This window comes from Myxine glutinosa, chromosome 2 (assembly GCF_964187855.1).
Source record: "Myxine glutinosa chromosome 2, kmMyxGlut1.1, whole genome shotgun sequence".
Taxonomy (NCBI): domain Eukaryota; kingdom Metazoa; phylum Chordata; class Myxini; order Myxiniformes; family Myxinidae; genus Myxine; species Myxine glutinosa.
In genome coordinates, this window is record NC_136262.1 from 9,011,943 (window position 1) to 9,037,701 (window position 25,759).

The following is a 25,759-nucleotide window of genomic DNA, read 5'->3' on the forward strand; positions in this document are numbered from 1 at the left end:
TCCATAATCTTATCTATCCCCGTTAAACCACCCTCATCCCTCATCCAAATCCATAATGATCTTATCTACCCCCATTAAACCACCCCCATCCCTCATCCAAATCCATAATCTTATCTACCCCCGTTAAACCACCCCCATCCCTCATCCAAATCCATAATCTTATCTACCCCCGTTAAACCACCCCCATCCCTCATCCAAATCCATAATCTTATCTACCCCCGTTAAACCACCCCCATCCCTCATCCAAATCCATAATCTTATCTACCCCCATTAAACCACCCCCATCCCTCATCCAAATCCATAATCTTATCTATCCCCGTTAAACCACCCTCATCCCTCATCCAAATCCATAATGATCTTATCTACCCCCATTAAACCACCCCCATCCCTCATCCAAATCCATAATCTTATCTACCCCCGTTAAACCACCCCCATCCCTCATCCAAATCCATAATCTTATCTACCCCCGTTAAACCACCCTCATCCCTCATCCAAATCCATAATGATCTTATCTACCCCCATTAAACCACCCCCATCCCTCATCCAAATCCATAATCTTATCTACCCTCGTTAAACCACCCCCATCCCTCATCCAAATCCATAATCTTATCTATCCCCGTTAAACCACCCCCATCCCTCATCCAAATCCATAATCTTATCTATCCCCATTAAACCACCCCCATCCCTCATCCAAATCCATAATCTTATCTACCCTCGTTAAACCACCCCCATCCCTCATCCAAATCCATAATCTTATCTATCCCCATTAAACCACCCCCATCCCTCATCCAAATCCATAATGATCTTATCTACCCCCATTAAACCACCCCCATCCCTCATCCAAATCCATAATCTTATCTACCCCCGTTAAACCACCCCCATCCCTCATCCAAATCCATAATCTTATCTACCCCCGTTAAACCACCCCCATCCCTCATCCAAATCCATAATCTTATCTACCTCCATTAAACCACCCTCATCCCTCATCCAAATCCATAATCTTATCTACCTCCATTAAACCACCCCCATCCCTCATCCAAATCCATAATCTTATCTATCCCCGTTAAACCACCCTCATCCCTCATCCAAATCCATAATGATCTTATCTATCCCCATTAAACCACCCCCATCCCTCATCCAAATCCATAATCTTATCTACCTCCATTAAACCACCCCCATCCCTCATCCAAATCCATAATCTTATCTATCCCCGTTAAACCACCCCCATCCCTCATCCAAATCCATAATCTTATCTATCCCCGTTAAACCACCCTCATCCCTCATCCAAATCCATAATGATCTTATCTACCCCCATTAAACCACCCCCATCCCTCATCCAAATCCATAATCTTATCTACCTCCATTAAACCACCCCCATCCCTCATCCAAATCCATAATCTTATCTACCCTCGTTAAACCACCCCCATCCCTCATCCAAATCCATAATCATATCTACCCCCGTTAAACCACCTCCATCCCTCATCCACACCCATGATGATCTTATCTACCTCCATTAAACCACCCTCATCCCTCATCCAAATCCATGATCTTATCTACCCCCATTAAACCACCTCCATCCCTCATCCAAATCCATAATGATCTTATCTACCCCCATTAAACCACCTCCATCCCTCATCCAATCCCATGATGATCTTATCTATCCCCGTTAAACCACCTCCATCCCTCATCCACACCCATGATGATCTTATCTACCCCCATTAAACCACCCCCATCCCTCATCCAAATCCATAATCTTATCTACCCTCGTTAAACCACCTCCATCCCTCATCCAAATCCATAATCTTATCTACCCCCATTAAACCACCCCCATCCCTCATCCAAACCCATGATGATCTTATCTACCCCCGTTAAACCACCTCCATCCCTCACATAATTTCCTTATGTTGTGACCACAGTGCGGTCATTATTGTTACTTCAGTATTAGTCGTTCTTTTTACAGATGTAATACACTGATTTGGGATGGATTATTTGTCGATCGAGACGCATCCTGGTTATTCATTCTGTTTTTGATTGTTCACGTCAAACATGAAAATTGTATCGACCATAAGGATGGATGGGGTCTCGATGTTTTCCTCTCGTGAATTATTTCAACTATATCGTTCATTATATTCCGTCGATGAATCCTTGTGTTTCGCAATGTCATTGTAAGTTTGAATACATTTACACTCCTTGACGCAGCGCGTTTCTTTATCACTTTGTACAGTTTCTGATTCCATGTCAATATAGATGCCAGCAGTATCATCTTGTGAACGAATTTTTGTGTTTTTTTTTCAAGTATGCAACGATATTTTCGATTTTAAATGGATATTAGTGGATATCTCTTTTCGATATAAAATGCAAGTGTATCTGAAATAATAACAAATACAATGAATGATGAGGTAAAACCCAAGGGGATTTATTAAATAACGTGTTGACGTAGTGCTTCCAGGTCACGCTTCGATACGATCTCGTTTTGCATTTGTTCTTTATCAATTTTATTTTCCGCGTTTCATTATCGCTAAAAATGGGGGAGAAGTTCGATAACCTGGAAGAGCAGCTGGAAAAGTTTATTGAGAACATCCGACAGCTTGGGATCATTGTGAGTGACTTCCAACCCAGCGGACAGGTCGTCCTCAACCAGAAGCTGTGAGTTGCTCGTCCGATGAGATGTAAAATTACATACGATTACGAGGATATCTAGATCTAGACAGCCGGAAGGGCCATCGAGTCCGAGTCATCTTCACATTACCAATAACAATAACTCAGCGACACAACACAACATCCTTGTATCTCGTTTTATTCATGTTATTGTTATTGTTATTAATTCTTCCTCCCTAACTACACATTCCCACTTGGCACGAATGACACGCCAATCAATCGGACATCTCCAAATTAAAACGTCACATCTCCATCACACCTTCATCAGACCTTCCATCACAACTCCATCACACCTCCATCACAACTCCATCACACCTCCATCACAACTCCATCGCACCTCCATCGCACCTCCATCGCACCTCCATCGCACCTCCATCACACCTCCATCACAACTCCATCACACCTCCATCACAGCTCCATCACAGCTCCATCACAACTCCATCACAACTCCATCACAACTCCATCACAACTCCATCACACCTCCATCACAACTCCATCACACCTCCATCACACCTCCATCACACCTCCATCACACCTCCATGATCACGCCTCGCTCGTCTTGAGCTACTAAGCCGCCATTCCAAGCAATATTCCAATACCCCTTGATAGCCATTCCTTTTAAGTATTTATCAAAACCCATTTTAAACCTTTTCACTGTTCCCGCTGCTCCCACCTTTTCATTCCATGGAACAACTTAGTGTGAAATACCGGTATCCTAGATTTGGTTCTGTTGTAATCGTCTTCATTCTCGAATTATACTCTGGTCTGTCACTGTCCAGTGTCCATATTGGCTAAATAAAATTGGCCTGTTTTTATTTTCTCTACACCCTTCCTCGTATCTCCGAATTGCTCCTTTCTAATGTATGCAGCTCTGTCTCCTCCTCGCTGAGTCGAGCTGGGCCTGGAATCGATCTGTAACCCATCGCTGAACCCTCTCCAGTCTCCATGGCAACCATGTCTTTCCTCGGATGTGATGAGCAAAACTGGACACCATATTGTCAATCTGTTTTATTATTAAATTCTTCATTCACAAGGCCAGCGGACTTTACACAAGGGCTCGTGCGTGAAACGTTGCTTCGTCTTGTGTCCCACGGCGGTTAGCATAATATCTGTGTCAACACATGATCCAGATCGAAGGTGATAAATCATGCACTCAGACCTCTCGACCTGCAATTTTGGTTTGTACCAAGACCCATTCTGAAAAGTCAGGGATCTAGGAGCCACCTCGGCCCTCAGCACGGTCCAAGGGTACCACCCCGGTGAGGGACCAAAGGGCGAGCACCTCCCCCTCCCCCGGCTGCTCCTTAACTTTGAGTAAGGCTTAAAGATGGTGGGATGTCCAGCTATTCACAGTATTGTAGTTTTAAACAGACTGTTCCCAGTTTAAGTGTATTCCTTTTCACAGTGTACATTACAGAGAGGAACGCAGTATCTATCACTTAGAACAAAAATATTACAGCATGTGATCCAAGAGACCTCTGAACGCCAGCACCATCACGGCTGGTCACCGACAAACTATATCGCACAAACATCTTCAAACTGTAACATTTGAAAAACTGCTTACTAAAGAAATGCTTTTTACCTCCGCCAACGAAGGTGGGCGGAGGTTATGTTTTCACCCCTGTCGGTCTGTTTGTCTGTGTGCCTCTCTGTCTGTGAATAGGGTATTTAAAAAGTTGTGGACGGATGAGGTAGAAACCTGATGGACACAGATGATGACGAGGACAAATTGATTCATTGTTGGTGAAAATCCGGATCCGGATATGAGAATTTTTAAAAAAACTTTTAAGAGATTCTTCACTATTGCGAGTTGGGGCCAAAAACGATGTATAGCAGGATATCTCAAAAAGTTATTGATGGATTCGGACAAAACTTGGTGAATGAATCGGTTAGGTGACAAGAACAAGGTGATTCGATTCAGGTTGAAGTCCGGATCCTGATCCGGCCTCTCAGTGGGATACAAAACATGAACTGTTTAGTCTGGAGAGGTATGCGCTCTACCGAGTGCCGATCTAGTTCGAAATGCTTTTAGAAATGGCCATTTTACTGTGAAAATTGTCATTATATGTGTATATACAGTGCATTCAGAAAGTATTCAGACCCCTTCACTTTTTTCACATTTTGTTATGTTGCAGCTTTATGCTGAAATCGTTTAAATTCATTTTTTCCCTCATCAATCTGCACTCAATACCCCATAATGACAAAGAGAAAACAGGATTTTAGAAAGTTTTGCAAATTTATTAAAAAGAAAAAACTGAAATATCACATTGACATAAGTATTCAGACCCTTTTCTATGACACTTGAAATTTAGCTCAGGTGCCTCCCATTTCTCTTGATCATCTTTGAGATGTTTATACACCTTGATTGACGTCCACCTGTGGTAAATTCAATTGATTGGACATTATTTGGAAAGGCACACACCTGTCTATATAAGGTCTCACAGCTGACAACGCATATCAGAGCAAAAACCAAGCCATGAGGTCGAAGGAACTGCCTGCAGAGCTCAGAGACAGGATTGTGTCAAGGCACAGATCTGGGGAAGCAGAGAAAAAAATCTCTGCTGCATTGAAGAAATTTACCCAAGGGCACAGTGGCCTCCATAATTCTTAAATGGACGAAGTTTGGAACAACCAGGACTCTTCCTAGAGCTGGCCGCCCGGCCAAACTGAGCAATTGGGGGAGAAGGGCCTTGGTAAGAGAGGTGACCAAGAGCACAGTGGCCTCCATGATTCTTAAATGGACGAAGTTTGGAACAACCAGGACTCTTCCTAGAGCTGGCCGCCCGGCCAAACTGAGCAATTGGGGGAGAAGGGCCTTGGTAAGAGAGGTGACCAAGAGCACAGTGGCCTCCATGATTCTTAAATGGAAGAAGTTTGGAACAACCAGGACTCTTCCTAGAGCTGGCCGCCCGGCCAAACTGAGCAATCGGGGGAGATGGGCCTTGGTAAAAGAGGTGACCAAGAACCCGATGGTCACTGGCTGAGCTCCAGAGATCCTGTGTGGAGATGGGAGAAACTTCCAGAAGGACAACCATCACTGCAACACTCCACCGATCTGGGCTTTATGGCAGAGTGGCCAGATGGAAGCCAAACAGTTCAATCTTGGTTTCATCAGACCACAGAATCTTGTTTCTTACAGTCTGAGAGTCCTTTAGGTGCTTTTTTGCAAACTCCAAGCGGGCTTTCATGTGTCTTTTACTGAGGAGAGGCTTCCATCCCTTTCCCAGCAGTAGTGAAGGCAAAAATTTGTAATTTGTTCATGGTGCCGGCGATACTTTGCCTATTCTTCAGGAAAGACTGTAGGATCTTTAACGTCCACCAACTAATGTCGGTAGACGGGACGTGCAGGTTAACCCCATCCGAGAGACGGCACACACAGTGATGAATCACCCTGACTGTGAAACACCGGGAAGACAGTTTATAGCTGGGTCGGGATTTGAACCCAAGCTGGACACTGGACAGATCAGAGTGTGCCTCTAGGGCCTAGGCCATCCTGTCAGATTAAAAACATTTTAGATAAACGAGAAGGCTTCCAAGTACTGTACTTCCTTCCCAAAACAGTTCACTTAATTTCAAATATTATAAACACTAACCTGTACAGGTCCCCATGAACTGAAGTGATGAACCCGGCAATTATTTTTCTTCTATGTTTTGTTATTAAACTGTTTCTTATGTGGTTGCTTCTTAAACTTCCAGGACTTCGCATGAGAGGCATGATCTGCTTGTTCCTGTCCAGTGTCATATTCTTCTAACCTAGGTTCACCCCATGGAGGCAGCCCTATTGACTCAACAGTAATGAATCACGTGATTTTGTGAGACAAGATCTGTTTTTGGGTATCGCACGACCAGATTGTGTGAGTTGACAGGACAGTGTGCATATTTTGCTTGGATCGTTTATCTATATAATAATACGCTAACACGTCGAGGTATGGTATCCTTATTGAGTGGCGTGCTGATGAGGAGGGGAGTGTCGTTGAAGCTGAAGGGAAAGGTGTATGCTGCGTGTGTGAGAAGTGTTATGATTTATGGGAGCGAGACATGGGTAATGAACGTAGAGCAGCAACGAAGGCTGGAAAGGGTGGAAATGCGAATGGTTCGGTGGATGTGCGGAGTATCGTTGAGAGAAAGGAAGACAAATGATGAATTGCGAAAGATGATGGGAATAGAGCCTGTGATTGATGCTGTGAAGAGGAACAGGTTGAGATGGTTTGGTCATGTGTTGAGGAAGGATGAAAGTGACTGGTTGAGAAGAGTGATGGAAATGAATGTAGAAGGAAGTAAAGGACGGGGAAGACCGAGAAAGACCCGGCTAACGTTGGTGGAAGAAGAAATGCGGGCAAGGGGGTTAACAAGGAGAGATGTAGAAAATAGGGCAAAATGGAGAAGATTGTCATGGGGACCGCAAGGCTAACCCCCGCTCTAGCAGGGAAAATGGCCTTAAAATGCATGTTGTTGTTGTTGTTGTCGAGGTATCCTTATTCAGCTAAAGCCTTTTTCCAATGGCCCCCCAGTCGAACACCGGATGTCGTCCCATGGTGCAAACCACTCTTCAATTTTTAACCGTTGCCGTTGCCCTCAGCATCTACTTCGCTAAAAACGCCAACTTTCTCTGCTATTATCTTCTTCTTCTTCTGTTTATTTTTCTTGTATAATAATCTTTCTTTTCTATAGTTCTCTATTTTTTTATTATTATAATAGTATACACTAAGGCGTCGATGGGGTTCGATCCTTATGAAGCTAAAGGTTTTTCTCCAATGCCCCCACCCCCTGTTGACCTACCAGTCGGACGTGGGATGTCATTCCATGATGCAAACCACTCTTCCATTTTCCCATCGCCCTCGGCATCCACATCACGAAGAACGCAAACTTTTCTTTTCCTGGGAAAGGGAGTGCGACTGCGCTCACATTACCTATGCTGGGCCGGCTGTTTGCATCACAAAGCTTTCACGCCCCCGTTGGTGTGCTGAGCAACAGTGTACAATCTTGTAGCGAACCTTGCTTCTCCGGGGAATAGTCAGGGCCCTTAGGGATATTTTGGGGCCGTTTGGTTCAAATTCTTCCAAAAGCACCAAATTTGGCCCAGATGTTGCCCATGCCATACTCTTTCGATTTTTGACGGGCGCCCCCCCCCCCCCGGGGGCCCCATATTGGCGAAATACTAAATGGCCGCCACCCGGATTAGAGGAAAATCAGTTAAATAACCAAAAGGGTTGGAATCATGTATGATACCACTTTTCAGGGGTTTTCGAGGTCGAGGAATCCAATTATGATGTTATTTTGATGATTCGAGGTCAAGGTCAACCCTCAAGGTCATCTTAAAGGTCATTTTTGAGTCAAACATGTCGGTTTTTGAGTTTTTTGTCAATATTTACGCGAGGTTCACCATTTTATGTTTCTGGGTTGGGTAATCGAACTCTGACCTTATTTTTGACAATTAGAGGAAATATTTACATGTCTATTTCCTAATTTTCAGGCATATGCAGTTCATCAGTCTAATTACAAAGGTACGGATTTTGATGTTTTATGAACTGTATGCCATATCCTTGTGTTTAATTTTTGTGCGATCATGATCCGGGTTCATGTATACATGATTGTATACATGTCATAAATATGACGTCATAGGTCATGTGGCCTGGCGGCCATATTGGATTTTATGAAAACCTTAAAAATGGATCCCTGCCTTCTTTTTTCGATCGATTCATTTTGAACTTTGACCACTTATAGTACGCCATGTGATTGGATGCATATCCTAATTATGACGTCATAGGTCAGGTGACATGGCGGGATGGACCGGTATGGTCCCCGGATCATACCGCCCTTGACGCCCGTCAAAAATCGAAAGAGTATGGCATGGGCAACATCTGCGCCAAATTTGATGCTTTTGGAAGAATTTGAACCAAAATATCCCTAAGGGCCCTGACTAGAAGGGGAGGGTGTCCGATCCTCTCTTCTCTTTCTATATAAGAAATTGATAAGGCCTTTCTGTCGTGGTATTTTTTACCATGGACTTCTGCTGGTTGATTATGATTATGTCAGAGATTTTTTACGACTTAATATATTGTTTGAGTCAAAGCATGCACAGTACTAGAACGGCAATCTGTAGAGCACATACCTCTGCCAGGCTGAACAGTTTTCTTTTTGTATCTCAATGCTGGACAACATCTGCATCCGGACCTTAGCCATAATCGAATCGGCTTGTTCTTGTCACACACCCAATTCATCCACAAAGTTTCATACGAATCCGCCTGCAACTTCTTTGAGATATCCTGCTCACAGACAAATTAACAAAAACAAACACATACAGGGGTGAAAACAACCTCCGTCCACCTTAGGTGGCGTATTTATAACGTATTCTTATAACAATTTCCATGTTTTAAACGTTCCCCAGTGTGTACCCTGGATTAGAATAGGTACACCGTATCCCTGCGTGTCGTAAGAGACGACTAAGAGGGTTGGCGTCAGGAAGGGCATCTGGCCATAAAAACATTGCCTCAAAAAGAGAACCATGACAATTACAACTACATATGGGCAGGGTACAGCCTGAAGTGGAGATCGGTTTCTGAGGTTTGTGACATGGAATGTAGGGACCATGACAGGGAGATCAGGAGAAGTGGTGGAAGTATTGGTCAGAAGAAGAGTGGACATATGTTGTGTGCAAGAGACGAGATGGAAGGGAAGTGGTGTGAGAATGGTGAAGGGTAGGCAGGGACAGAAATACAAGTTTGTGTGGCAAGGGTGCCTGGAGGGCGTGAATGGTGTTGGTGTCCTGTTTTCTGAGGAGTTTGTAGACAGTGTGGTGAGTGTGACGAGTGAATAAAAGGTTGATGATGGTGAAAATGATGATTGGAAAGCTCTTGGTGAACATCATCTCGGGATATGCTCCGCAGGTTGATCGGAGCGATGAAGAGGACAAGTTCTGGTGTGCTATAGAGAAGCTGATGGAAAACGTGAAAGATGAGGAAGTTGTTGTGGTTGGAGGAGACCTAAATGGACATGTGGGAAGGAGTATGGACGGTTTTGAGGGAGTTCATGGGGGTTACGGATATGGTGTGAGAAATGGAGAAGGTGAAAGAATTTTGGAGTTTGCTGATGGAGCTGATTTGTTGATTTGTAATACTCAGTTCCAGAAAGAGGATAATAAGCTTGTTACATACACGTCAGGGGGGTCGACGACAACCGTTGACTACCTGATGGTGTGAAGGCGAGATAGGGGGCACCTCCGGGACACAAAGGTGATCCCGGGGGAGGAGGCCGTTTCACAGCACCACTTGGTTGTCTGCGACATAAGGGTGAAAGGTGCGAGGAGAGCTCGGCGGGTGAAGTACCAACCGAGAATGAAGGTGTGGAGGTTGAAAGAGGTGACAGTAAGGGAGGCATTAAAAGAGAGGCTGAGTAGGGTAGAGGATGATGTGGTTGAGCTTGAAAGTGGTTGGATGTCAATGAAAGCTAGTCTGTTGGGAGCCGTTGGTGAGGTATGTGGATGGACAAAAGGACCACCGAGGCACTCGGAAACATGGTGGTGGGATGATGAAGTTGGAAAGAGGATTGACGAGAAGAGGAAGAAGTTCAAGGAGTGGCAAAAGGCAAAGGGTACGGGAGCAGAAACAGCAGAGCATGAAAGTTATAAGGCAGCCAAGAAGGCTGCAAAGAAAGAGGTAACAAAGGTGCAGGAGGCATGTAGGAAAATGTTCGGAGAATGCTTGGATTCGGAAGAGGGTCAGAGAGCAGTATTCAGGATTGCACAGCAGATAGCGAAAGAGAGGTGTGATGTGATGGGGGTGAGTTGCTTGAAGGATGAAGTGGGACAAATCATTGTGGACCCAGATGGAATTAAAGGAAGATGGAAAAGATATATGGAAATGCTGTTGAATACAGAGAATGAATGGGATGGCAACATAGAGAGTAACCCAGTTTTAGGACCGGCAGAGAAGATAACTGAGAAGGAAGTTGAGGAAGCGATAAAAGCAATGAAGAGTAGAAAAGCGGGAGGGCCAACGGGAGTTGTGGGAGATATGTTGAAGGCAGGAGGAAGTTGGGGTGTGAAAAGAATGACAGAGATCTGTAATCTGGCGGTGAAAGAAGGCCGCATTCCAATGGATTGGGAACTGAGTACCCTCGTCCCTCTATACAAGGGGAAAGGTGACCCTCTAGAGTGTGGCTCGTACCGAGCGATAAGGTTATTGGAGCATGGAATGAAAGTATTGGAAAGGGTGTTGGAGAGGAGGATAAGGAAGAAAGTGAAGATCGACGAAATGCAGTTTGGATTTATGCCAGGAAGAGGAACGACAGACGCGTTTTTTATTGTGAGGCAGTTGCAGGAGAAGTACATGGAGAAGAGGAAGAAGTTGTTTCTTGGGTTTGTTGATCTGGAGAAAGCATTCGATAGGGTTCCACGCAAAGTATTGACATGGGCAATGAGGAAGTTAGGAGTGGAGGAATGGTTGATCAGAGTAGTGATGGCAATGTACAAAAGAGCACGCACAGCTGTAAGGACGAAGGACGGGAACAGTGGTGAGTTTGAGGTGAAGGTGGGAGTGCATCAGGGGTCGGTACTAAGTCCACTACTATTTGTAGCTGTGATGGAGGTGCTGGCTCAGAACGTAAAGGAGGGTTTACCGTGGGAGTTCTTGTATGCAGATGATCTGGTGTTGATTGCAGAAAGTATGGATGGACTGAAGGAAAAGATGAACAAGTGGAAGGAATGTATGGAGACAAAAGGTCTGAAGGTGTATATCGGAAAGACGAAGGTGATGGCAAGTGGTAAAGCATGTGGTGAGGTGGAAAGAACTGGGAAGTGGCCCTGTGCTGTGTGCAGGAAGGGTGTCGGAGTGAACTCCATTCAATGTACAATATGCGCTGAGTGGGTTCATCAAAAATGTAGTGGTCTCAGAGGGTCATTAACCAGTGTGGCAGCTACATTCAAATGTAAGGTGTGCACAGAGGGAGCTGCAGATGGAGGAAATGTTGAGTTGGATCTTGGAGACGGCGTGAAGCTGGAAGGTGTGAAAACGTTTTGCTACCTCGGGGACAGGCTGAATGGTGAAGGTGGATCAGACTCGGCAACGGTTGCTTGAGTGAGATGTGCATGGAAGAAGTTTCGGGAACTGAGTGGCGTGCTGATGAGGAGGGGAGTGTCGTTGAAGCTGAAGGGAAAGGTGTGAGAAGTGTTATGATTTATTGGAGCGAGACATGGGTAATGAACGTAGAGCAGCAACGAAGGTTGGAAAGGGTGGAGAAGCGAATGGTTCAATGGATGTGCGGAGTATCGTTGAGAGAGAAGAAGACAAATGATGAATTGCGAAAAATGATGGGAATAGAGCCTGTGATTGATGTTGTGAAGAGGAACAGGTTGAGATGGTTTGGTCATGTGTTGAGGAAGGATGAAAGTGACTGGTTGAGAAGAGTGATGGAAATGAATGTAGAAGGAAGTAGAGGACAGGGAAGACCGAGAAAGACTTTGCCAAAGATGGTGGAAGAAGAAATGCGGGCAAGGGGGTTAACAAGGAGAGATGCAGAAAATAGGGCAAAATGGAGAAGATTGTCATGGGGACCGCAAGGCTAACCCCCGCTCTAGCAGGGAAAATGGCCTTAAAATGCATGTTGTTGTTGTTGTTGTTGTCCACCTTAAGTGGCGTAGGTAATAAAAGGGCATGCCAGTGCTAAAAATTGCATGCACAGAAACTTGTTCCAGAGCATACACTGTAAAATTGTTATTTTATTATGAAGAAAAGTCCAAGCAGTTATCAAAATAAAAACAAATTTCAGTGTATATAAGAAACGGCAGGAAAGGTACATTAGGGTTACTAGGCTTGGTGGTGTCCACTGTCTGAGGCCTGGAGGTCTGCGATTCAATCCCCGGTCGAGTTGTATCAAAGACTTAAAAAATGGTATGTGCTCCTTCCTTGCTTGATGCTCAGCAGTTAAAAAGATAGAGCATAAACAACCATTGTAAGGCTTGATGGGCTGAGTGGCCTACACCTTCATTGTAGTTCCTTTTAAGGGAACTCAAATGATTATTATTATTCCATATGTAAAACTAGAGCAATTTGCAAGCATCAATAACTCGGCTTTCATGGCTGAAGAAATCTTCAAGCTCAGTCACGGAAACCACGGGGATTTTTCCTTTCTTTACAAATTCCAGGCTCATGACAGAGTAGGAACACTGAATGGATGAGGATGCAACAGAACAAAAGGAACAGGAGAGAGAGGGAGCACCAACAGCAGACAAATAAGGGATGTGGGGAGGAATGAGTGGTGGCGGAGGACACATGGGGTGCGCAAAATGGATATAAAAGGAAACTCTCAGGAAGGAAAAACTAAATTTAGAAGGGGATGAGTTTTTGAGTTAGTGGGGTTAACAGGCATTGTGGGTAGAATGTTATTAAGTTGCAGCTTCTCAAGTGTAGCTTTCCCCTACAGGGAGCTGCACAAAGTCCGGCATGAAGACGATGCTGCAAATCCCGCAGAGATGGGAAGCTTGCTTTTGTACCAATGGGAACTGAAGAAAAACAATTTGTAATTTACTATATATTTGGACTTTCACCCCAATTATTATGGGGAAATGGTTTTAGTTTTTATTCTGCACAGGCAGATGAGAGAATAGCAGTTCTGAAGATGTTGATTATTTGAGGGATACCTCCAAAGTAGCTTTCCACAATAAAAGTGGCTTTCTTGAATCCCCAACTGAATTGCTCATTCAGTGTTATTATTTGTCAATTTATAACATGATACTTCAAAACTTTTTTTTACCACCACGAGGAGGAATGTTTTCCTGTGCTTTCATAATGCTAATGTCATAATGCTTTCCTGTGGAATAATCTCCCCGTCATGAATCGATATATTGGCCAAAAATGGTCTTGATTACCAATCTGAATATTTGACTGAGCACGAGATGCAAGTGTAATTGTCATTGGTCTCTCCTCTCTCATAGAAATGCCATGATCTCAGGTCTTCAAGAGATTGAGAAGTGCCGACATCATTTGAATGACGTGCACGTTCCATTGGAGGTGTTCGAGTAAGTTCATGTGGCTGCTGACGTCGTTTGATCGAGTTGGTGTTCTTTTATTCGGATTATTGGAATGCCTATAATTCATTTTCAATGTGATGATGTACTGTGAGAAATGTTTGTAATTATTTGTACACTATAACCAAAAGCATTATGGTCCTTTATTTCATTGGTTTCCGGCATTGACACCACCTGGAATTCCTTCAGCACAACGCTTCATTTTGTTAACCAGTTTAACGCTTCCCGCATCCATCTGTCTTGTTGTACATCTCGATGCTGGTGCATTGATGCATGTGGAGAGAAGATTCCCAGGAAACAACTTGTATTCTCTACCTGCAAGGAAAACCCAACCAATAGGAACCTCAGCATAACTCACAACCAGGGTTAGGACCAGAGTCCAGCTCATCAGTCTTACATGAGGACAAATTTATCAAACCTCTTACTTTCCTACAAGTCTTGCCTAATCGCAGCTGGTCAACTTTTCATGGATGGAGTGAAGTTGGAAACCTTCAAGGATGGAGTGAAGTTGGAGACTTCTAATAAAAAATCTGAATGTCTCAATTCTGCCTGTTACAGAAAAAGCTACATCCCCCAAGGGTCCACATCCCCTCTCTTCCAAAACCCACCCCTCTCTTCCAAAACCCACCCCTCTCTTCCAAAACCCACCCTTCTCTTCCAAAACCCACCCTTCTCTTCCAAAACCAACCCTTCTCTTCGATAACCCACCCTTCTCTTCCAAAACCCACCCTTATCTTCCAAAACCCACCCTTCTCTTCCAAAACCCACCCCTCTATTCCCAAGCCCACCCTCTCTTCCCAAACCCACCCTCTGTTCCCAAAACCCACCCTCTCTTCCAAAACCCACCCTCTGTTCCCAAAACCCATCCTCTCATCCAAAACCCACCCTCTCTTCCAAAACCCACCCTCTCTTCCAAAACCCACCTTCTCTTCCAAAACCCATCCTCTCTTCCAAAACCCACCCTCTCTTCCAAAACCCACCCTCTCTTCCAAAACTCACCCTCTCTTCCAAAACTCACCGTCTCTTTCAAAACCCACCCTCTCTTCCAAAACCCATCCTCTCTTCCAAAACCCACCCTCTCTTCCAAAACCCACCCTCTCTTCCAAAACCCACCCTCTCTTCCAAAACCCACCCTCTCTTCCAAAACCCACCCTCTCTTCCAAAACCCACCCTCTCTTCCAAAACCCAGCCTCTCTTCCAAAACTCACCCCTCTCTTCCCAAACCCACCCTCTGTTCCCAAACCTACCCTCTATTCCCAAACCCACCCTCTGTTCCCAAAACCCACCCTCTCTTCCAAAACCCATCCTCTCTTCCAAAACTCACCCCTCTCTTCCCAAACCCACCCTCTCTTCCCAAACCCACCCTCTCTTCCCAACCCTACCCTCTCTTCCCAACCCTACCCTCTGTTCCCAAACCCACCTTGTCTTCCCAAACCCACCCTCTCTTCCCAAACCGACCCTCTCTTCCCCAACCCACCCTCTGTTCCCAAACCTACCCTCTCTTCCAAAACCCATCCTCTCTTCCAAAACTCACCCCTCTCTTCCCAAACCCACCCTCTCTTTCAAAACCCACCCTCTCTTCCAAAACTCACCCTCTCTTCCCAAACCCACCCTCTCTTTCAAAACCCACCCTCTCTTCCAAAACTCATCCTCTCTTCCAAAACTCACCCCTCTCTTCCCAAACTCACCCTCTCTTCCAAAACTCATCCTCTCTTCCAAAACTCACCCCTCTCTTCCCAAACTCACCCTCTCTTCAAAAACTCACCGTCTCTTTCAAAACCTACCCTCTCTTCCAAAACTCAGCCTCTCTTCCAAAACTCACCCCTCTCTTCCCAAACCCACCCTCTCTTTCAAAACCCACCCTCTCTTCCAAAACTCACCCTTTCTTCCCAAACCCACCCTCTCTTTCAAAACCCACCCTCTCTTCCAAAACTCAACCTCTCTTCCAAAACCCATCCTCTCTTCCAAAACCCATCCTCTCTTCCAAAACCCATCCTCTCTTCCAAAACCCATCCTCTCTTTCAAAACCCACCCTCTCTTCCAAAACTCACCGTCTCTTTCAAAACCCACCCTCTCTTCCAAAACTCACCCCTCTCTTCCCAAACCCACCCTCTCTTCCAAAACTCACCCCTCTCTTCCCAAACCCACCCCTCTCTTCCCAAACCCACCCTTTCTTTCAAAACTCACCCTCTTTTCCCAAACCCATCCTCTATTCCCAAACCTACCCTCTCTTCCCAAACCCACCCTCTGTTCCCAAAACCCACCCTCTCTTCCAAAACCCATCCTCTCTTCCACCCCTCTTCCCAAACCCACCCTCTCTTCCCAAACCTACCCTCTCTTCCCAACCCTACCCCTCTGTTCCCAAACCCACCTTGTCTTCCCAAACCTACCCTCTCTTCCCAAACCTACCCTCTCTTCCCAAACCTACCCTCTCTTCCCAACCCTACCCTCTCTTCCCAAACCCACCCTCTCTTCCCAAACCTATCCTCTCTTCCCAAACCTACCCTCTCTTCCCAAACCTACCCTCTCTTCCCAAACCTACCCTCTCTTCCCAAACCTACCCTCTCTTCCCAAACCTACCCTCTCTTCCCAACCCTACCCTCTCTTCCCAAACCCACCCTCTCTTCCCAACCCTACCCTCTCTTCCCAACCCTACCCTCTCTTCCCAAACCTACCCTCTCTTCCCAAACCTACCCTCTCTTCCCAACCCTACCCTCTCTTCCCAAACCTATCCTCTCTTCCCAAACCCACCCTCTGTTCCCAAACCTATCCTCTCTTCCAAAACCCATCCTCTCTTCCAAAACCCATCCTCTCTTCCAAAACTCACCCCTCTCTTCCCAAACCCATCCTCTCTTTCAAAACCCACCCTCTCTTCCAAAACCCATCCTCTCTTTCAAAACCCACCCTCTCTTCCAAAACTCACCCTCTCTTCCTAAACCCACCCTCTCTTTCAAAACCCACCCTCTCTTCCAAAACCCACCCTCTCTTCCAAAACCCACCCTCTCTTCCAAAACCCACCCTCTCTTCCAAAACCCACCCTCTCTTCCAAAACCCACCCTCTCTTCCAAAACCCACCCTCTCTTCCAAAACCCACCCTCTCTTCCAAAACCCACCCTCTCTTCAAAAACTCACCCTCTTCCAAAACCCACCCTCTCTTCCAAAACTCACCCCCTCTTCCAAAACCCACCCTCTCTTCCAAAACTCACCTCCTCTTCCAAAACCCATCCTCTCTTCCAAAACTCACCCCTCTTCTCAAACCCACCCTCTCTTTCAAAACTCACCCCCTATTCCCAAGCCCACCCTCTCTTCCCAAACCCACCCTCTCTTCCGAAACCCACCCTCTCTTCCCAAACTCACCCCTCTCTTCCCAAACCCACCCCTCTATTCCCAAGCCCACCTTCTCTTCCCAAACCCACACTCTCTTCCCAAACCCACACTCTCTTCCCAAAACCCATCCTCTTCCAAAACCCAGCCTCTCTTCCAAAACCCAGCCTCTCTTCCAAAACTCACCCCTCACTTCCCAAACCCATCCTCTCTTCCAAAACCCATCCTCTCTTCCAAAACCCATCCTCTCTTTCAAAACTCACCCTCTCTTCCAAAACCCACCCTCTGTTCCCAAAACCCATCCTCTCTTCCAAAACCCATCCTCTCTTTCAAAACCCACCCTCTCTTCCCAAACCCACCCTCTGTTCCCAAAACCCACCCTCTCTTCCAAAACTCACCCTCTCTTCCAAAACCCATCCTCTCTTCCAAAACCCATCCTCTCTTCCAAAACCCAGCCTCTCTTCCAAAACCCATCCTCTCTTCCAAAACCCAGCCTCTCTTCCAAAACCCATCCTCTCTTCCAAAACCCATCCTCTCTTCCAAAACTCACCCTCTCTTCCAAAACTCACCCCTCTCTTCCAAAACTCACCCCTCTCTTCCAAAACTCACCCCTCTCTTCCAAAACCCATCCTCTCTTCCAAAACCCAGCCTCTCTTCCAAAACCCATCCTCTCTTCCAAAACCCATCCTCTCTTCCAAAACTCACCCTCTCTTCCAAAACCCATCCTCTCTTCCAAAACTCACCCTCTCTTCCAAAACCCACCCCTCTCTTCCAAAACTCACCCTCTCTTCCAAAACCCATCCTCTCTTCCAAAACCCATCCTCTCTTCCAAAACCCATCCTCTCTTCCAAAACTCACCCCTCTCTTCCAAAACCCATCCTCTCTTCCAAAACCCATCCTCTCTTCTAAAACCCATCCTCTCTTCCAAAACTCATCCTCTCTTCCAAAACCCATCCTCTCTCCCAAAACTCACCCTCTCTTCCAAAACTCACCCTCTCTTCCAAAACCCATCCTCTCTTCCAAAACCCACCCTCTCTTCCAAAACTCACCCCCTCTTCCAAAACTCACCCTCTCTTCCAAAACTCACCCTCTCTTCCAAAACCCACCCTCTCTTCCAAAACTCACCCTCTCTTCCAAAACTCACCCTCTCTTCCAAAACTCACCCTCTCTTCCAAAACTCACCCTCTCTTCCAAAACCCACCCTCTCTTCCAAAACCCATCCTCTCTTTCAAAACCCATCCTCTCTTCCAAAACTCACCCCTCTCTTCCCAAACCCACCCTTTCTTTCAAAACTCACCCTCTCTTCCAAAACTCACCCTCTCTTCCAAAACTCACCCTCTCTTCCAAAACTCACCCTCTCTTCCAAAACTCACCCTCTCTTCCCAAACCCACCCCTCTCTTCCCAAACCCACCCTTTCTTTCAAAACTCACCCTCTCTTCCAAAACTCACCCCTCTCTTCCAAAACTCACCCCTCTCTTCCAAAACTCACCCCTCTCTTCCAAAACCCATCCTCTCTTTCAAAACTCACCCTCTCTTCCAAACCTCACCCTCTCTTCCCAAGCCCACCACTCTATTCCATAACCCACCCTTTCTTCCCAAGCCCACCACCCTCTTCCAAGACCCACCCCTCTCTTACCAATCTGACCTCTCCTCCTAAAATAACTCCACCCCTTCATCAGAGATTGTTCCTTACATCCTGTTAAGTTATTTCCCATGAAGTTGGAAAAGTTCACAGTCAACCTCGGCACCTTCTCTGCAGTTGGACGTGATTGTGTTTGTGTTTTCATCCTCAATACCTGTGCGTTGGTGAACTCCTCTTCTTCTTCTTCATTTTATTTTGCTAATTCCCAGATCTTTCTCGCATACAGTCGTGGCCAAAAATATTGGCACCCTTGCACTTTTTTCAAATAATGCACCATTTCTTCCATAAAATTGTTGAAATTAAAAAATATTTTGGTATCCACAAATATATTTATTTGGTTTGCAGTGAAACAAAACAAAAAAGCTGAAAAAAAATATTAAATCTTTGCTTATTCCACACAGAAATCCTAAAATGGCCCGGACAATATTATTGGCACCTTTTCGAAGTTGTTAGAAATAATTAGATTTCAAGCAGGTGATTCTCTTTTACTTTGTAATTGAACTCACCTGTGGTGAGTTGCAGGTGCCTGCAATAGAAACGCTGGAATCGACCAGTTTGAATAGAGAAAAGGAGTCATTCTGTTGTTTTGTGTCACTGTGTGTACCACAATGAGCATAGAGAAAAGAAAGAAAAAACAGAGAATTGTCTGAGGAGGTCAGACACAATATTGTAGTCAAGAATGGACATCTTAAGGCTACAAGTCCATCTCCAGAGGCCTTGATGTTCCTGTGTCCACCGTACACAATGTTTGCAGCGAAGGATTGTTTTGAATGGTGGAGAAAGCACCTCAATCAACTGCCAAACAGATTCAAGCTGACCTTCAGTCACAAGGTATGACGATTTCAACTCGCACCATCCGTCACCAACTCAATGAAAGGGGGTTATATGGTAGGAGACCCATGAGGACCCCACTGCTGAGAGAGAGACATAAGAAAGCCCCACTGAAGTTTTCCAAAACACACATGAACAAGCCAAAATCCTTCTGGGAGAATGTTCTGTGGACAGATGAGACCAATTTGGAGCTTTTTGGTAAAGCACATCATCTCTATGCTTACAGAAAACAAAATTAAGCCTTCAATGAAAAGAACACCTTCCCTACAGTCAAACATGGAGGTGGTTTAGTGATGTTTTGGGGTTGCTGTGCTGCCTCAGGCACTGGGTGCCTTGAATGTGTGCATGGCATCATGAAATCAGGAGATTACCAAGGCTTTTTGGAGCGCAATGTTCAACCTAGTGTCAGAAAGCTGGGTCTCCATCTAAAGACATGGGTCTTGCAGCAGGACAATGACCCCAAACACACTTCAAAAAGCACCCAGGAATGGTTCAAGACAAAACGCTGGACTGTTCTGAAGTGGCCAGCAATGAGTCCAGATCTAAATCCCATTGAACACCTGTGGAGAGATCTGAAAACAGCAGTTGGGAGAAGGCGCCCTTCAAATCTGGGAGAACTGGAGCAGTTTGCACAAGAAGCGTGGGACAAACTACCAGTAGAGAGGTGTAGGAAGCTCATTCATGACTATAGGAAGGTGACATGACTATATATGACTATATTCCCCATATCCACAATAAAGGTGGCAAGTCTTATCCCCTCAATGACAGACCAGGTAACCTCCTCATCTAAAGCAAAGTCATGGAATTTATATTGATCCAAGTCTCTGATGTCTGATCTTCAGTTCGGTTTCAGCCCTATGCTTCTTCTAGTTGAATGGATAGATACTCCAAATGTCCAAGGGCCGTGCCTTCACTGTTTACAATATTGTCCAGCACTCAACCTTGCTGTCCGACCTGTCGGTCAATACGATGCAAGGTGCTCTCCCTTGAATGGCTCTCCTTTTTTTCCTCCATGAATACAGACATGTCATTCTAGATGTGCTCTTCCTCTTGAAGCTGGCTTTCCGCAAGGAAGCTTTTTGGGACCTACAGTATCTTCTTCTTGGTCTACATCAATAACTTGGGTCCTAGGTCAATCGTGAAAATCAGTAAAGATGTCAGTCAGTGTGTTCCTGTCGGATCGATTAAAAAAGTAATTGCTGAATTTGGTGATGCTAAGATCTAAAGCATCAACACATTTTTCATGTTTGCCATTTAATGCAGTTGTTCTTCTTCTAATGCTAAGATCAAAATCGTAACAATTCTTCTTTTCCCTCAAAGCAGCTAAGATTTCTCTTCTTGTTGCTTAATAAATTCCCCAACCCCCTCCAAGTATCGTCGCGGAACCAATATTGCAGCTTTGTCCAACCAAGCGTAATAAGACACCTTAATAAACCTCATGGTGCTTTGCCTTCTGGGGAAAATTTGCAAATGCATATTGAGCGTTCATTTGAAGTCTGAGTTTTTGGTCCCAATAGTTTTGGTAATATAGTGTACATTCCAATATCATCTTATTCGTGCTTGCTTTCCTGTGTTTATTTCAGGTACATCGATCAAGGGAAGAACCCGCAGTTGTACACTAAGGAGTGTCTTGAGCGAGCCATGGGCAAGAATGAACAAGTCAAAGGAAAGATTGATACCTTAGTGGTGAGCATGGATCGTGCTTTCATGATGTTGTTGTCATCTTTCCCAATAACCATACAAAATAATTGCCATATTACTCTCAAGCAACAAATATATACAACCTTTTGTACCCTGTGCTCGCGAAGCGAAAAGCATGGTTAGGCATTCTGTTGGTACGTATGGTGTACGTGTCAGCATTTTTATAATTCATTTTCTCAGTAACTGTTGGTCCGATTGACACGAAATTTTACCATAGGAGTGCCTCTGCCTGTATAAATTTTTTTATTCATAATTATGACGTCATAGGTCATGTGGTACCGCCGGCATTTTTGAAAAATTTTACACCTCTATATCTCCGAAACCGCTCAATGGAAAAATTTGAAACATGGCTCATTGTCAAGTACTAATGCTCTTGTGACTGAATGGAAGCAAATCCCCAGAGAAATGTTCCAACGTCTAGTGGAAAGCCTTCTCAGAAGAGTGGAGGCTGTTATAGCAGCAATGGGGGGGGGGGGGGGGGGGGATCAACTCCATATTAATGCCCATGATTTTGGAATGAGATGTGTGATGTTTGAGTGTCCACATACTTTTGGTCATGTAGTGTATCTACACTGTAATACTCTCCTCTAGTCTGTTTGTCCATCTGTTCAGGGTGGGGCTTCCCCCATTCAGGGAGGACCTTCAAAAGCAAATCTCCACCATTTTGTTTAATCCATATAGGTCTGAGGCCTCATTAGCCTCTTTTGTTAGGCTCGTGCTTTCTGACTCTCTCACGGCTTTATCTAAACTCTAATTCGCCATCTGATTACCTTCGCAAAAGCGGAAGGTTATGTTTTGATCGCTGTGTATTTATTTGTATGTCTGTGTGTGTGTGTGTGTATGTTATTCGCATAACTCAAAAAGTATTCAACCGAATTGCATGAAATTTGGTGGGATGATTGGTTATTATACGGGACACATTTGATTAGATTTTGGGAGCAATCGGGTCAAAGGTCAAGGTCAAGGTCACGAAAAGGTCAAAATCGTATTTTTACCATAGCGCGGTCAATTTTTATCCAATTGGCATGCAACTAATGCCAAAATGTTCAGAATTCAATGCCCGATCTTGTGATATACGACATGACCCAGTGAAGACATTACCCTTGTTAGCGGTTGGGGGTCAAAGGTCAGGGGGGTCACGACCTTGCAAAATGTGCGTTTTTTGTCATAACTCGGTCAATTCTTATCCGATTTGCATGAAATCAGCACCAAACTGTTCACTGTTCTGTTCCCTACACTCCCATGCCAAGTACAGAACAGTAGCTGCGGCGAAGGTATGCGCTCTACCGAGTGCCCGTTCTAGTTTCATTTTTCATCGATGCTAAGATGGCTTAAGACTCAGTTGCAAAGAACGGGAAGAAAATTGGACGAAAGTTATCATTTTCAAACAAAAATGCATTTTAAATGAAATGAAGGCCTGCACTATAAAGTCCCTTCAGACTCAATCACGGCATTATCTCAATTCTATTTGTCCACCTGATTTCATTTGTAATCATCACTAAGATGATTTAACGCTCGGTTGTAGCAAAAGGTGAGAAAATCGGATGAATATTGGTGTTTTATTGGCTAAAATGCATTCTAAGAGTCGTTTCGAATGTAACTGGTCGAATGCGGTGCGGGAACAGGGAGAGAATGAGGGAGAGGAGTGAGGGAGGCAAAGGAGAGAGGGGTGGAGAGGAAGAAGGAAGGGAGGGAGAGGTGGAAGGATGGGAGAGGAGGAGGAGGAGGAAGAAGGGAGAGGAAGGAAGGGAGAGGAGGGAGGAAGGGAGAGGTGGGAGGGAGGTAGGAAGTGGGAGAATGGGAGAGGTGGGAGAGGGGGGAGGATGGGAGAGGTGGGAGGATGGGAGAGGAAGAAGGAAGGGAGGGAGAGGTGGAAGGATGGGCGAGGAGGAGGAGGAGGAAGAAGGGAGAGGAGGAGGAGGGAGAGGAAGGAAGGGAGAGGGGGGAGGAAGGGAGAGGTGGGAGGGAGGTAGGAAGTGGGAGAATGGGAGAGGTGGGAGGATGGGAGAGGAGGAAAGGTAGGGTTCCCTATAAACAAAATATAAAATTCCCTATGAAGGAATGTATTCCTTACTTCCTTCCGTCCGTGTAAGTGCTGCTTCATCAGGATGAAGATCACTGCACTGCGGATGCGTGCAGGTGTGGAACAGTGCCGATGCAACCGACTAAAGTAAAAAATAAATAAATAAATAAATTATTAATTAGTAAAAGTACAGCAAGTGAAAACTGACGTTCAGGATCGAACCGTCGTCTAATTATGTTTTTTATTATTCCTGGGGTATATTTAAAGCAAGTTAACTCTTTTCCAACTATGTAATTAAACAATGTGGGGGTTGGCGGAAGGGAGAGCAAAGATGGGACAGAGTTTGGTGGGGGACTTTGAGAATTTGGATGGGTGGGTTTGGACTCTTGTGGTGAGGAGGGGGTGGAGTTGTGGTGGGGAGAGGAAGGTGGAGTTGTGGTGGGGAGAGGGAGGTGGAGTTGTGGTGGGGAGAGGGAGGTGGAGTTGTGGTGGGGAGAGGGAGGTGGAGTTGTGGTGGGGAGAGGGAGGTGGAGTTGTGGTGGAGAGAGGGAGGTGGAGTTGTGGTGGAGAGAGGGAGGTGGAGTTGTGGTGGGGAGAGGGAGTTGGAGTTGTGGTGGAGAGAGGGAGTTGGAGTTGTGGTGGAGAGAGGGAGGTGGAGTTGTGGTGGAGAGAGGGAGGTGGAGTTGTGGTGGAGAGAGGGAGGTGGAGTTGTGGTGGGGAGAGGGAGGTGGAGTTGTGGTGGGGAGAGGGAGGTGGAGTTGTGGTGGGGAGGAGGAGGGTGTAGAGTTGTGGTGGGGAGGAGGAGGGTGTAGAGTTGTGGTGGGGAGGAGGAGGGGGTGGAGTTGTGGTGGGGTGGGGGTTTTAAGGCTTGAAGTGGAGAGAGGATTGAAGCCTTGGCATTTGCAAGGGGTGGTTGATGACTTGAGGTTTGGAAAGGGGTGGGGGTGTGGTGAGAGTTGGGGAATTGTAGTCACATTCAGCAGATGTTCTGCTGGTACCAGCTTGTCTATATAATATGCTTGTCAGTCTGTCTGTCCCTCTGTCACATATTGTGAGAAGACGGAATCATATGAGATTGTGAATTTAATGCTGTTTCGTTGTTATTTAATTTTAATGTATGTGTATATACTTATGCATCATGAAGAAGAAAATTAATTTAGGATAATGTATTCACACAATTTGGCTGCTCACAATCACTTGAGAGTGGCAATTCTATGGAATTTCCATGTCGCATGTCTCGTGAGATTGTGAATGGGGACCTGGAGGTAGTTTGATTAATATTGTTCTCATGAGATGAATCAAGTCCCAAAAAGTCCCAAAAGGGCACAACTCCATGAAAAATTGTCGAAATGCCCCGAAACTCAACCTTGTTCTGTAACTTATTATAATAAAGGCATGTACCAAGTTTCAGTTAAATATGTTAAGGGGTATGGGAAATTTCTGAAAAACTACAGCTGGGACAGACGGACGGACAGCAAAACTTATAATCAACATTGTAGTTTTATTTTTGAGCAATTTCTTTCCATATATGGGTTGCTGTTTAAACATTCGAAGGTAATCATTCAAATTTGCATACACCTGATGGTCATAATGACTCTTTTTTTTTTCTTTTTTTTTTCTTTATCTCTCCAGAAATTTCGTGGCCAGTTATTATCAGAGCTCACCAAAGTCTTTCCAGACGAGATGGCCAAGTACAAGGCAATTCGAAGAGACGACGTTGCGGGATCGTGAAGTTTGAGACTCGTGAACCTTCTCATCCATTCGTGACACGGAATAGTTTAATTAATTGCTTGGCAGCTATAATTTCTTAGAGGCTTATGATTATTTGTATTGTATTTTCACTTTTGTGTTGAATAAAAATTGTTCTTCTAAGTTGTGGGACATTTTTTTCAATTGGCGATGGGAATTGGTGATGGGATTTTTACCTACGTCACCAAAGGTGAGCGGAATTTATGTTTTCGCCCCTGTTTGTCTGTCTGTAAGCAGGATAGCTCTAAAAGTTGTGGATGGATTATGACAAAGCTTGGTGGATGAATTGGGTACGTGACAATAACAAATTGATTAGATTTTGGTTCAGGCCTGGATCAGGCCTGCCAGTTGATACAAACCAAAAACTGTTCATCCTGGCGGAGGTATGCTCTCTCCCAAGTGCCCGTTCTAGTTACCCTCGCCAGAGGAGAGGGGTCTCTCACTTGCAAAGTCGATTTTTTTTTTTTTTTTTTTTTTTTTAGCTCATCTGGACTTTAGTCCGGGTTTTTTTTTATTTTTAAGCTCATCTGGACTTTAGTCCGGTGAGCTTATGCGATCGAGCAGTGTCCTTATGTAACTCAGTCAGTCGGTCAGTGAGTGAGTGAGTCTGTAAACACTTCAGTCATTATCGCTTGAACCAAACACGCGATTTTGATGAAACTTGGCCAAAAGCTTCATTTCTGATGCCCAAAGAAGGTCTATTTACCGCATAAAAATCTGCCCTCATTAAAGTTAGGCAAGTAATTTACTCACTCACCTCACTCACTCCGCTAAACGAAGACATGTGCCAAACCAACACATTCGCCA

The 25,759-nt window shown here is 45.1% G+C and overlaps 1 protein-coding gene across 1 annotated transcript; it reads left to right on the forward strand.

Moving 5' to 3' along the window:
- The first annotated feature begins 2,408 nt into the window (after positions 1-2,408).
- MED10 (mediator complex subunit 10) lies at positions 2,409-25,075 on the forward strand. The gene is made up of 4 exons (XM_068108770.2): positions 2,409-2,646; positions 13,589-13,672; positions 21,063-21,165; positions 24,836-25,075. Exons 1-4 carry the CDS (start codon positions 2,525-2,527, stop codon positions 24,932-24,934), a joined length of 408 nt encoding a protein of 135 aa, XP_067964871.1. The 5' UTR covers positions 2,409-2,524; the 3' UTR covers positions 24,935-25,075.
- Positions 25,076-25,759: the final 684 nt, after the last annotated feature.

Excerpts from the sequence above, each read along its gene's own strand:
- MED10 (XM_068108770.2), top strand. The coding sequence starts at position 2,525 with ATGGGGGAGAAGTTCGATAACCTGGAAGAGCAGCTGGAAAAGTTTATT. Across the intron at positions 2,647-13,588 it reads GTCGTCCTCAACCAGAAGCT|AAATGCCATGATCTCAGGTC; the intron begins GTGAGTTGCTCG and ends CCTCTCTCATAG. Across the intron at positions 13,673-21,062 it reads GTTCCATTGGAGGTGTTCGA|GTACATCGATCAAGGGAAGA; the intron begins GTAAGTTCATGT and ends TGTTTATTTCAG.